Source organism: Protopterus annectens, chromosome 8.part0 (genome assembly GCF_019279795.1).
Source record: "Protopterus annectens isolate FY-2018-M chromosome 8.part0, PAN1.0, whole genome shotgun sequence".
Classification (NCBI taxonomy): domain Eukaryota; kingdom Metazoa; phylum Chordata; order Ceratodontiformes; family Protopteridae; genus Protopterus; species Protopterus annectens.
In genome coordinates, this window is record NC_056741.1 from 1877267933 (window position 1) to 1877281247 (window position 13315).

General features: G+C 42.0%; 1 protein-coding gene across 2 annotated transcripts in view; it reads right to left on the reverse strand.

The window, feature by feature from the left end:
• Nucleotides 1–13315, reverse strand: part of ZDHHC1 (zinc finger DHHC-type containing 1) — a 437426-nt gene that overhangs the window by 200511 nt on the left and 223600 nt on the right. For both annotated transcript variants that reach the window (XM_044081372.1, XM_044081370.1), the window contains exon 9: nucleotides 4725–4846. In XM_044081372.1, the coding sequence (XP_043937307.1) occupies nucleotides 4725–4846 (122 nt within the window). The remainder of the gene's footprint in view (nucleotides 1–4724; nucleotides 4847–13315) is intronic.

The window sequence follows — 13315 nt, forward strand, 5'->3', positions numbered from 1 at the left end:
TCCAGTTGGCTTTCCAGTAAAATTGACAAAGGTGTGTTATGATGAGATTCAAAGGTGGTCACAGTCTCCCTTAGTGACCAGACTACATCCCAGGCTGTTTTCTAAACAGGATGAAACATGAACTAGCATAACCACTATGTACACTTTTCAATTATAGCCTAACCACAGGCTTTGTTCCTGCTGAATGGAGAACAGCAACAGTTATTCTCCTCCACAAAGGTGGCCTAGCAACAGACCAGGGGGAATTACAGATAAATAAGCCTGGCCAGCCTCATCTATAAGGCCATGCAATGTATCACTATGGACCTCATAATTAAAGGCATACGTGACTTCCAGACCCTGGATCCTACCCAATCCAGCTTCATGAAGGGCAGATCCTGCCTGTTAAATCTGGTGGATGCCTGTTAAATCTGGTGGATTTCTTTGAAAATGTTACCAAGGCCACTGATGAGGGCAAATCTATGCACACAGCATACCTCGACCTGGCAAAGGCTTTTGACACAATCCCACATTCAAGCATTACCAAAAAACTTATCAAACTGAATTTAAACCCCTTTGTTGTAAGATGGATTGCCAACTGGCTCACAAACCAGACACATACTATCAAAGTGGGTGACTCCACATCAAGCAGCAGTCCTGTTATCAGTGGGGTGCCACGGGGTCAGTGCTGGGCCTCCTACTGTTTGATATATACTTCACAGAAGTTCAGGTTAAAACGAAGGGGCTGTGGCTGACCAAGTTTGGTGTTGACTTCAAACTAGGTGCAATCACGGAATCCCCAAATGTCAGTATACTCCAGGAGGGTCTCATGCAGATCAGTGACTGGTGTATTAGTCACAGTCTCAAAATGAATGCAGAGAAATGCACCATCATTCCCTTCAGCAGAAACAATGTCCCCCTCGCATATCAAATCAACAAATACCCCAGGTACCCATGAAGTGGTAAGGGACCTGGCATCACAAGTTGACTGTGACCTTAACTTTGACCACCATGTGTCTACTGTAGTATGTAGCACACTTAATTTGTAAAGGCATCACACAGAGCAAAAGACATTATAGCCCCCCCCCCCCCATACTTGCCACTTATCTGGCCCAAAATTGAGTATAAAGCTCCATTTGGCATATACCGTTATAAGCGCCTGCAGCAATTAGAGACACCTCAGAGGTTTCTAACAAAGAAGATAAAGGGGATCCAGCATGTGCGTTACACAGACCGACTAAAGTCGGTGTCACTATATTCAGTTTCATATAGACTTCTTAGGGGGGACTTATGCCTGGCCTAAACAGCAATCCAAGACCCAAGCCTCATGAACTTGCTGCATATCCATAAATCAAACGAGACTAGGATTACTTGTTCCAGGGACCTAAATATGGCCTGCGACTTAAATAGGACCAGCTGGAGGGACAGATTATCTCTAAGCGACTACCGTGTCTTTGGAACAGGCTACCAATTCATGTGAAACAGAGCACCTCTATGACACTGTTCAAGAGGAACATGAACGAGTGGACGGGGCACCATAAATTCTTAAAGGGGATAGAGCCCACAACCCTTATGGACATAGGCAGTCATCACTAAATGCAATCTTTGGTATTTACTAGCATTTCTATGGTATTACATTGGCTTGAAACTGCTATGCTTAAAATGACCTCTGGGTCAATAGCCCAGTAATCTCCTATGATTTTATGATCCTTGCATCTCCCTTCTGGCCTCATCAGTTGTGGTTCCCCTTTCTGTGGCCTCTTCTGCAGTACCTCCCTGGATTCTACTCTGGATTTTATTTCTCATCCAGTGAGTCTGTATCCTCCCAGTCTGCTTTACTCTAGCTAACCGCATGGTTTCTCCAGTTCCCTTGATGGCCATGAATCCCAAGCCGTCTGACAGTGTTATGCATACGTTATACTAATCCCAAAAGCTTTCTACTAGGAAGATGTATTCCAGTAAATGGAAATGTTTTGCTGTGTGGGAGGAATTTTGAGAATTTGATCCCCTTTCCACTCCCTTAGAGTCAGTTCTGGATTTCCTTGTTGACCTATTTTATTCAGGTTCTAGATTTTCTGACAATTAAGGTGCAGTTGGCAGTCATTTCTAATTTTCATACTGGTAAGAACAATATTCCCTTGTCTGCTCTCAAGATTTCCAATGTCTTTCTCAAAGGTACCTTTTTGTTGGGCCCTCCCTCTCTAGGATTTACCTTTTGTGTTGCAAGCCCTTGCAGGCTCTCCTTTTGAAACTTCTGCTACTTTCAACTTGGAAGTCATTACCTTGGAAAACCTTGTTTTGGTGGCTGTTACCTCAGCTAAGAGTTTCAGAGCTACAAGCCCGTGGTTCTTCTCCTCCTTATCTGTTTTCTTTTCATAAAGATAGGGTTTCTCTCCTCACTAATCCTTCTTTTCTTCCTAAGGTGGCCTTTGAAAGTAATCTTAATAGTTCCAGTCACCTTCTTGTACCTTTCCCCAATTTTTCGAAGAAGGGTGAATACATTATGCATTGTTTAGATATTCAAAGACAATTCGGATTTTACCTGGGCAGGACCAAGATCTTTAGAAAATACAGTTTTGAGATCCAGATAGGGCAGACGTGTGTTAAAAGTGACTTTATCCAAGTGGCTATCAAACAGTATCTCTCTGACTTATGCTTTGAGAAGCCATCCCCAACCTGGCAAACCTAAGGGTCATTCTGCTAGCGCTAGGGCTACTTACATGTCTTTCTTTTCCAGAACATCCTTGGGCAAGATTTATTCAGTGGCAACTGGTGGGGGAGGCAGCCTCCTCCTTTGTTATTAGAGTCCTTTGTCCTCTTCCTTTATGGGAAAACTGTAGTTTAGAGCAGGGGATTGTGGGCAAGGGAGGAGGAGCCCAGTGAGTTGAAGTTTGAGGGATTTGGCCAATATCGGATCACAGTCAGATCTGATAATCCACAGGCTGAACCAGAAACAGACAAAAAACATAGAACCATCATTATGCTAAGTACATAACTTTCATGTTTTGTCCTTGAAGAGAATCAGATGGCCCCAGTGATGGGGAAAAAACGCATGGTTCCTTAGAACAATGCAGAATTCTAAAAAAATATTAATGATGGCACAGGCAGCACTTGGCAAATAATGATTTACATGAAGAGTAAAACTATCTAGGAAACTGAGAACATCTGCCCTCATCCACTCCTTACAAATGAGATGGGACTTGGAACTTTCTTTAAACACTGCATGAGTGAAAGGGTTTATGACCTGAATAAACAGAATCTGGCAACAGGTGAATCTCTAAAATGTGACAATAGTAAAGATTAGCTCTTGGCGCCAAGTTCATAAGCAATCACCCCGGCAGAAATCTCCAAAGGCCATTTGCTGTATGAACTACAGTGGTTCCCCATCCAAATGGTATGGCATCCAGCATAAAGGTCTATCTTGTTCTTGAAGGAAGAAAGTGGACTAAATCTGTAAGCTGCATAGGGGTCCTATCAAGTATGAATTTGGGCAAACAACTAAATGAAGGTCTGGGACCTTGGGATAGTTCTGCAGCCACAGCCTGCAAGTTGCTCTGTATAGGATCCATATGAGCAGCATGGTCAGAAGGATAAGGAACATTCACCTTGTGTGAAATCAAGAATGTTTAAAGAAGGCTACACAGTGTACACACGGCTTTTAAAGCTGTTCATCCCTCAGAAGGATACTTTACTCCTGCCCACTGTCCCTGTGGCAGCACTAAGCATTTTGCAGTGTTCTTACCAAGGATGTTAAGATTCACATCTGGAGTACGGTGACATTCTGCTCAAGGAGAAACTTCTTGACATCCATAGCTCAAGCACATCACTTGTTTATGACTGGAAACCTCATCATAATCCTCTGTAACTGCATACATAACAATGTGTACTGCACAGTGTCTTTTATTCACTTTAACTTTTCTTAATCCTTTAGCGATCATGCAAATTATGTTGTTTTGATTGCTTATTTTACTGAAATTGTCTGGCTCAGATATTTTACAAAGTAAACATAATTGCCAGGTAAATAGAAAATATAAGGCATGTACAAAGAAGGACAAGTAAGCAACTTGACAAATGGATAAGTGTTCACAGTTTTATAAAAAGTCAAGCCCGCTACAGCATGTTTTGTTATGACCCACAACCCCATGGCAAAAGTTAACTGGCAACCCAGGCTGCACTACTTTTCCTTTTTTACAGTATTATTTGCAATTTCATCTACTAAGGCAAAATCAATGAAGTGTGTACTAGCATGCAAGTAATTAATATTCTAGAATATTCTTCAAAACTGACAAATTTAATGTTAACCATCACCCCAAAGAGCAAAATGCTTCACTCATAAAATACATTCCAACACCATTGTGCAGTAGTAAAACAACAGTATTTCTTTATGCATGCATAACTGTACACATTACATATACACAAACATATGCAAGCACACGTTACAGCTTTAGACTGTGACAGTACACAGAGTTTAAATGCATGCCCAGAGATGTACATCAGACAAATAAATTTGCTTTTAAAACTAGCAAAATTGAAATTAATTTATTTATACAAACTCTGGCTGTAACCATATTATAAACCAATGCCTACTAGTTCTTGGTAAAATCTCTCAAAATCTTCACCAACAGTCAAGGATAAAAAAATTTAAATTAAAAGCAAAAGCTCAAACTCAGGGACACCAAGTTTGGATTTACTTAACTGACAGACGAAAAGCTATGAGCAATCAAAATAAACAATCCCAACCTTACCTGTGAAGGTCTCTGTTTTGGAGGCACTGATTCATTGATTATACGGTCCTTCTCTTTTTCTTTTAATTGCTGCCGATGATGTTGACGCCTTATATATTCATAAGTGCTTAATCTATTCCACCCTGTTAAATTAAATATTTTTGCACATTAAATATGACGTGACAATATGCAAGAAGATATTGGTGTGCTACCAGTCAGTATTGTGTGACCTTTGACAAAGAGTATGTTTTGGGGAATGCACCATATTAGAATTTTAATATATCTTGTTAATACAAAGCTATAACAAAACAAAATCAGACTGTAAACCTAAAACAGATCAACATGATAACCAACAATAAAATTAGAGAGTAATTCTTAACTACCTTGGCTGATGTTTCCCAATTTAAATCCTAATCTCATCTCAGACAGTGAAATGGCACAGTTGGTCAAGTAATGAAAATTACTACGTTACCCTCTCTTAAGGATAATCAACAAACTGCATTTTCTTTATAACATTAAACATTGTTACAATTCTTTAAAAATATCTATTATTCGGCAGTAGGTTTACATTCAACAAATTCAGCCCATACATACAACAGGCCCACTGCAGTGATAAATGGAAAATCAAATAAAAATATGAGCAAGGAAATCACCATCAAAAGCTGCAGGTACCACAGTGTTTATAATGCAGGTGCTGGGTGAAATTAGTTAAAATGGGAACAATACCAACACAAATATAGCAGTTCCCAGTTAGTTATCAACAACCAGATAATAGATCCTGGTCAAAGTTATTGAACACAACTGAAATCCACACTAGAAGGGAAAAAAAAACTCTGCACTGGGTAGCAGTAAATATGTGGAGAGGGAGCTAGCAAAATATATTTCAAATCATGTACAACAAATACAATTTAATGCAAACAAAGGCATTTTTACTTTGTTTTCATTTTTTTAACTCTGCCTCAACTATCAAAGCTCCTTTCTCACAGTTCTGACTTGATTATACACTAATCAACTCAGCAGTCACATTCCTATACAATGTTAAACTTTGTTTTCAACATAATTTTGTTGTACACTTTTGTTTTTTCATTCACAAAATATGTCACTATGTAGACATGTAAGACTGCAGCACAAAAAGCAGAATGTGGCCACCTTTAAGTATTATAAATAGAGCAGTTGCTAAACTAGTTTTTTTTAATCTGGAATATTTGAAATAAGCAAAAGATGTTTGCACAGTAACTTTTTTTAACAGATTAAAAAGCCACGGTACTCCAAACCACTGAAAATGTTAGAAGTTTATACTGTGAACGTTTTTGCAGGAGTACTTTGTGGAGCAAAGACCACGTTTGAAATGTTAATAAAAATACAATAATTCAGATGAGCACCTTTTACAGTATACAGCAAGCTGAAATGCTGTATTGGAGTTATGTGTAAAGTGAGAAGAGCTACAAAATGTAAAGTGATACAAGAAAAGGACAGTTATGATACTACTTAATTACCAACTTTCAAGTCAAACAGCAAGTCTGACATTTATTTATTTATTTTTTGGTACATAGTATTCACTTGTCAACACAATCAAGTGAAACTCAGAACCTGCATCGAGCTAACAGTTACTTTTTATCCCACCCAAGCTGGTCATTGACTGACACTAGTTCCATCATGAATACCAGCAGTCCCTGGGTCAGCAAATATCCACATTTTGCTGAAGACCAAACTGCACTTTTTAACTACATTACACAATGGCTGCTTATGGACCGTGTGTTAAAAACAATACTCGCAGGAGCTATATTGCTATTGGGACCCAGACAATCTTGCTGAGCCAAAACTCTACACATCATGCTGATTATCAAAAGTCTTCTTCTTCAGAGAGAATCACCGTATACTCCAATACACTCCAAAAAATGTCCTTACCAAAAATCAGATAACACACAGTTTATACCACATTTAGCATGTTCACCAGAGAAGCTCTCCCTTGTAGGTACGCTACTTCAGAAGCTATACTTCTAGCTGGCAATGCTGCACTGTCCTTAGACAGCATACATGTGATAAAAAGGGGGAATGCTTAAGTGATGGCAGTGTATGGCTTCTCTCGTACAGCAGCACATAATCTTGCTCCATCCAGCTTTTTACTGTATAAAACTGGTAGCAACCCCTACCCATATTGTTCCAGCCATTTTACTGTATTGTCTGCTTACAGAAAAGTCATCATGTCATTTAGCAGTGTGTTTAAAATAAGATAATCACCGACACAGCTGTCTGATCTATTACTCAATGCCACTCTGCAAGCTAGCACCCCTCACCTCCAAGTAAAAAGAAAAAAAAAGCCTGCTTCTAAAAATGAATAAAACGACTGTAGCAAACTGAGTTGTATAACCCAGACCACACAAAAAGCACTGAAACGAAAGCATCAGTCCTGACTGCAGAAGCAGTATCCGAATTCGTTTTTGATCCGGCATTCTGAAATGCCAATAAGGAAATTACCACAGATACTGCACTACTGACCAACTGGCATCTGACAATTGCATTCCCCAACACTTTGCGCTAGGGGTGCATGCCCCTTCACCCACAGCTATGCTTCTGTAGAACGCTTATTAACACAATTTGGCCATCTCACAGAGTTCCACTAGTACACTGTTAACTAGCTTAGTCAGAATTTGAAGCTTAGTATCCAATTTGAACAGCTGTCATTTGTTGTGGATCAATATCACTGCAAAGCCCATGATATTCCTATGACTACTGTACTACTATAAAAAAACAAAAAAAAAAAAACAAATAGAACACACACACAGAGAATCTATGAACAATAATAAAAATATCACTGAATCACAAAAAGGAATGCTATACAAACTAAAAATTATGCAACTACTGCCAAACAGACATTTACACACATTTAATCATTTTCTTGAAGACATAAGGGAGTGCTCTTTGACATTTAAAAGCTGTGATAAAGCAGCAGAGGATATAGGCGAGTTTGCAGGATCCTAATATTATGAAACAAATAAAGCAAAGAGTTTAGCACTTTTGTTGTATACTAAAAAAGAAGTACTTGATAAAGACAGGCTTTAGAATTTCTGGTAGTTTAGTCATTATGATTAACCTTGAAGTTTGGGGCTTGCAGAGGAAGGTGGTCCAAAAACAGGTGTTCTACAAAGGAGGATCAATGTATCATCAGGCAAAAGTACAGTTTTGTACCTACCATAAATGTAGATGTCCGATAGGAATGCATCTGCAGTCCTTACAAATGGGTTGTCCTGTCGTCAGGCAGCCCTTCGGTCGGCCGGATTCCAAAGTCTGGGTCTGGCCTCGGCTGGTGTCGCACTTCACCCGACGTCATAGCTGCAGTTATTCGGGTATAAAGGCATCAGCCGACGCCATTTTCCTCAGTGTTTCTTGCCCCAGATGCCAGGTGCCCTCTAGGAAGACTAAATTTGGATAAATGCCAATGATTCCAAATAGTAGAGAGCAAACACAAAAAATAAACATGTATGTACATATATACAAACAAATACACCATAATAGATTCCCCAGCTAGCTATAAGATGGGCAAATACCCTAGGAGTACCACAGAGGGGAAAGGCGGGTGGGTAATCCTGACTGCAGATGCATTCCTATCGGACATCTACATTTATGGTAGGTACAAAACTGTACTATGTCCTTCAAGGATGCATCTGCAGTCCTTACAAATGGGTAGAATACCATAGCCAAACTGGGGAGGAGGAAAGAATAAAGTTATGGTGTAGTTAAGATCCCTTGCAAAACAGCAGTGGCAAAACCTGCTCGGGATCTAGAGTATAAAGGCAAATTATAATGCTTGGCAAATGTATGCACGGAGCTCTAAGTAGCAGCCTCTAAAATGTCCTTGGTAGCCACTCCTCATAGGAAAGCTGTGGTAGTGGCTGTAGCCCTTGTAGAGTGAGGCCTGATGTTTTCTGGAGTTTTCTTTCCATGGTAGGAGTAACAAAATCTAATGCAATTTCCTATCCACTTGGAGATTGTCTGTTTTGAGATTGCTTTTCCTTCCATTCCTGTTGCATATGCTACCAGTAGCTGGTCAGTTTTTCTATTGCCCTTGGTCCTGTCCAGGTAGTAGCGTAATTGTCTATGTACATCCAAGGTATGCAACAGTCTTTCTCTCCTGTTCTGTGGGTTGGGGAAGAATGTAGGTAGGTGGACAGCCTGATTTAAAGATACTCTGGAGACCACCTTAGGCATAAAAGTAGGATTTGTTCTCATGGACACTCTATCTTGATGGAAGATCAGGAAGGGTTGTACTGCCATTAATGCCTGTAGCTCAGATACCCTTCTTGCTGAAGTGATTGCCAGCAGGAAAGCAGTTTTCCATGATAAGTATTGTAATTCTGCTGTTGCTGCTGGTTCGAAAGGAGGAAGTGTCAATTTTTCTAGCACAAAGTTCAAGTCCCATGCTGGCAATGGTGGCTTCCTAGGAGGTTTTACATTTTTAATTCCTCTGAGAAACTGCCTGAGCAGAGGATGTGAAAAGACTGGAGGATCCAAGCCGTATTCTGCTGAAATAGCTGATGCATGAATCTTAATGGAAGAATAGGATAGGCCTTTGTGGGAGAGCTCTGCCAAGTATTCCAGGATGTTGGCTATGTTTACCAGTGACACATCTTCTCCTTTTGCAGTACTCCAAATGAGATATCTTTTCCATTTTGCTGAATAAGTTTTCCTTGTTGAGGGTCTGCGAGCCTCTAGGATAATGTCTTTAACCCTTTGGGATAAATTTGGGTTAACTGGTCTTATGCAATGTTCCAGGCAGTGAGCTGCAGAGTTTTCAGGTTTGGATGCAGGATGTTGTAGTTGTTCTGTGTTAACAGCAAGGGAACCAGGGGTAGTGGCCATATTTGTTCCCGAGACATGCTCCTCAGTAATGGGTACCAATGTTGTCTTGGCCAGTCTGGAGCTATCAGAATGATCCTTGGACGGTCCTCTTTGATCTTCAATAGCACCTTGTGCATCAAAGGAAGTGGTGGGAATGCATATGCTGTCAGGTTTTTCCAACTGAAAGAAAGGGAGTCCACCTTCCAAGCAAGTGGGTGGTACGTCCTTGTGCAGAATTTCTGTAGCTGGTGATTGCGTGGGGATGCAAACAAGTCTATTTCTGGGAGTCCCCATTTTCTTGTAATGGTTTTGAAGATGTCCGGATGCAGCATCCATTCGTGGGCATCCGTGGTAGTCCTGCTTAATATGTCTGCTAGAATGTTTTCTTTTCCTGGTACAGAAATTGCTTGTAACTGAATGTTGTAGCTCAGGGCCACATTCCAGAGGTCCAGTGCCATCCGGCATAGAGGGTACGAATGTGTGCCTCCCTGTTTGTTGATGTACCACATAACTGTGGTGTTGTCTGTCCTTATCATCAATTGACCTTGTCGGAGAAATGGTCTGAATGTCTGAATTGCCAGTTTTACTGCCAGCATTTCCTTTAGATTTATGTGTAGGTGTAGCTGGTCCTGAGTCCATAAACCTTGTATGCATTTGTCCAGCATGTGGGCCCCCCAACCGAGGTCTGAGGCGTCCGTCGTGATGGTTTGGCTTGGTTGAGTGCTGAGGAAGGGCAATCCTGTGTTTGATTGACAGGCCTGAGCCCACCATAGGAATTCTTGCTTCAGGCATGGAATTATTGGAATTTGGGTTTCTAGGCTGTGCTTGTGTTGAGACCATAAATTCCTTAGGTACCACTGTAACTTTCTCATATGCAGCCTGGCATGTGGAACCAATATTATGCAGGATGCCATGAAGCCCAAGGCTTGCAGGACTTTTCTTGCTGTTAGATGGTTCTGTTTTGTTAATGCCAAGAAGTAGAGAGGTAGTTGCTCCTGTTTTTCTACTGTTAGGAATGCCATTTGTTTTGATGTGTCCAGCTCTGCACCCAAAAAGGTTATTCTTTGGGATGGTATCAGCCTTGACTTTTTTATATTGACTGTATATCCCAGGGCTTGTAGTAGGTAAATGACCCTTTTTAAGTCTTCTGCTAGCTTGTTTTTGTTGTCCGCTTGTATCAGGCAGTCGTCCAGGTAAGGGTAGATTTGGATTCCCTGAAGCCTGCAATGAGCAATTACTGATGCCAGGCATTTTGTGAACACTCTGGGCGCAGTAGATAAGCCAAAGGGCAATGCTGAGAATTGATAATGCTCTGATCCTGCAAGAAATCTGAGGTATCTTCTGCAATTTGGTCGTATGGGGACGTGCAGGTATGCCTCCTTGAGATCTAGAGTTACCAGCCAAGATTCCTTGCCCAGCATGGGAAGAAGCTGCTGTAGAGTCAGCATTTTGAATTTTGGAACAATGAGGAATGTGTTTAAAGCGGACAGGTCGAGAATAGGTCTCCATTTGCTCTCTTTTCTTGGTACCAGGAAGAGTCTGGAGTAAAATCCCTTTCCTTGCTCCATGGATGGTAACTTTTCCACAGCTCTCATCCTTAATAATCGAGATATTTGTTTTAGAGCTTCTGCCTTTTGATTTGGAGGTAGGTTTGGCATTCCTCTCTTCCCTGGTAGAGTATGGAAGTGAAACCTGTAACCTTGGTCTATTGTCTGCAAAATCCACTTGTCTCTCGTGATGTAATGCCAGTTTGTTGAAAATAAGGCTAGCTTCCCGCATAAGGGTGCTTCTAGTTGTTCCCTGGTAGGCGGTGCCAGAACCAAGTCACTGTGATTGTCCTGTAGTTGTGGTGGTGGCTGTGTCTGTGGCTGTACCTCGCTGGTTGTTACCCTGCCACTGGCGTCCCCTGTAGGCACCCCTGGATTGGTTTCTGCCTCTTGAACGCCTATTCCTGCCTCTCTGAGCTCTGGAGGAGTCTGGAAAGGACCAATTCTTGGAGGGCCAATTCCTGCTAAACCTTGGAGGTTGGACCTGTAAGAAATCTTTCACTGTTTGGACAGATTTTGCCTTCTCTTCCATCTTCTTCAGCACCTGTTGTGCAGGAGAGCCAAACAAACTGATCTTATCCATGGGAGCATCTAATACTCTTTTAACCATGCATGCCTTCTGATAACTGTGCCAGTCATGGCTGATCTAAAGGAAGCCTCCAGTGCATCATAGCCACATTTTAAAGAATGGTTACTGACTTGCTGAATGTTATGTACCATTTCCTGAACAGATTTTTTGTCTAATGGTTCATCCGAGGACAGCTTTTTGGTTAACTGGTCTAGCATGAATTCTTGATACTGGATCATGTGAAATTGACAGTTCAAGGCCCTAGCTGAAAGAGTAGCAGAAGTGTAAACTTTTTTACCCCATCTCTCTAAGGATCTGGATTCCCTTTCAGAGGGGAGGGGGTTTTTAGCAGAGGTAGCTGCTACAGCCTTAGGTCCTTGGGAGATAGTCTCAGGATCTGCAAAAGGAGCCTTATACAAATGGTAATGCGTGTCCGGGACCCTGTAGTATCTATCGGGCTTAGCAGGGGCCGGAGGTAGAGAATCAGGAGCAGTACAAGCATCATTAAATGCATCATCTACAACAGAAATAACTGGAGGTATGGCTAAAGGCCTATGTTGTGGTAAATGCAGAAAGGTTCTAAGCCTTTTTCTGGAGTCTGAAAAATCCTGGCCCTGCCACTGAAATTGTTCCCTCATAGCATGCAAGGTTTCCCCAAAGGAAAATTCCTCAGGTGGAGAGGCCGAAGGAATGGACTCTTCAGCATCAGAGTCTTCATAAGGGGAGAAAGGAGCCTCTGGAGGGTCTGTATCATCTGAATCATCAGAGGAATCATCTGTAGAAACTGGCTCAGGGGGCTCTGCTCTAGGCCTCTTCTCAGGAGGTGGGTGAGAGGCCCTGTCTGGTTGAGGCTGGGATCCCCGGATTAAAGAAATGAGATCCTCTGCTAAACTAAGCATTTGTGAACTAGAGCTTGGCCTGTGAGAGGGGGTCTTAGCAGGCACAGATTTAGTAGCTTTAGCTGCTTTAGCCCTGGCAAAGGCCTTAATGGACATGGCTGCAGGTGGCCTAGCAGCTCCACGTGCAGGGGTTGAAATATCCAAGGGAATAGTATCAGATAATTCCTGAGAAACTGCAACCGCAGGTGGGATTTCAGAAGCCGATTCCACCAGGTTGGAAGAGGCCTCGGTAGAAGGTAAGTTTTCGGCTGAAGGAAGAACCGCTTGCTCGGTTTCAGCCGAAACAGAGACACTCGCGGTTGGCTTAACCGCGGTTTCGGCCGAAACCACGGACCGCGAGTGTCGGTCCTTTTCCTTGCACTTTTTAGACATTTGCGTAGTCGGAGGATCCGACGGCATAATATAAGCAAAATCGGAGCCGAAAAACTCCTCAGCAAATTCCGACCGACGTCTAAGCGTCCGCCGGTTAAAAGAAGCACAGGCTAGACAAGCTGCTACGTCGTGGTCTGGGCCTAAACAAGGTAAGCAGTAAGAGTGGAAATCTTTGAGGTATTTGTTTCCCACAAGTTAAACAGTTATTCACTTTTTCTGACATCGGCTGAGGCAAGAAAGAGTCCCCAACGGGGTACTTAGCTTTTTAGAAGTCTTCGGTAGTAGTATTCGGTAGTAATCTCTGGTTCTGTCCGACCGACACTAGCGAACAGCTTCTGCTTCGGGCGCCACGTGGCAAGAAAGACTGGGGAAAATGGCGTCGGCTGA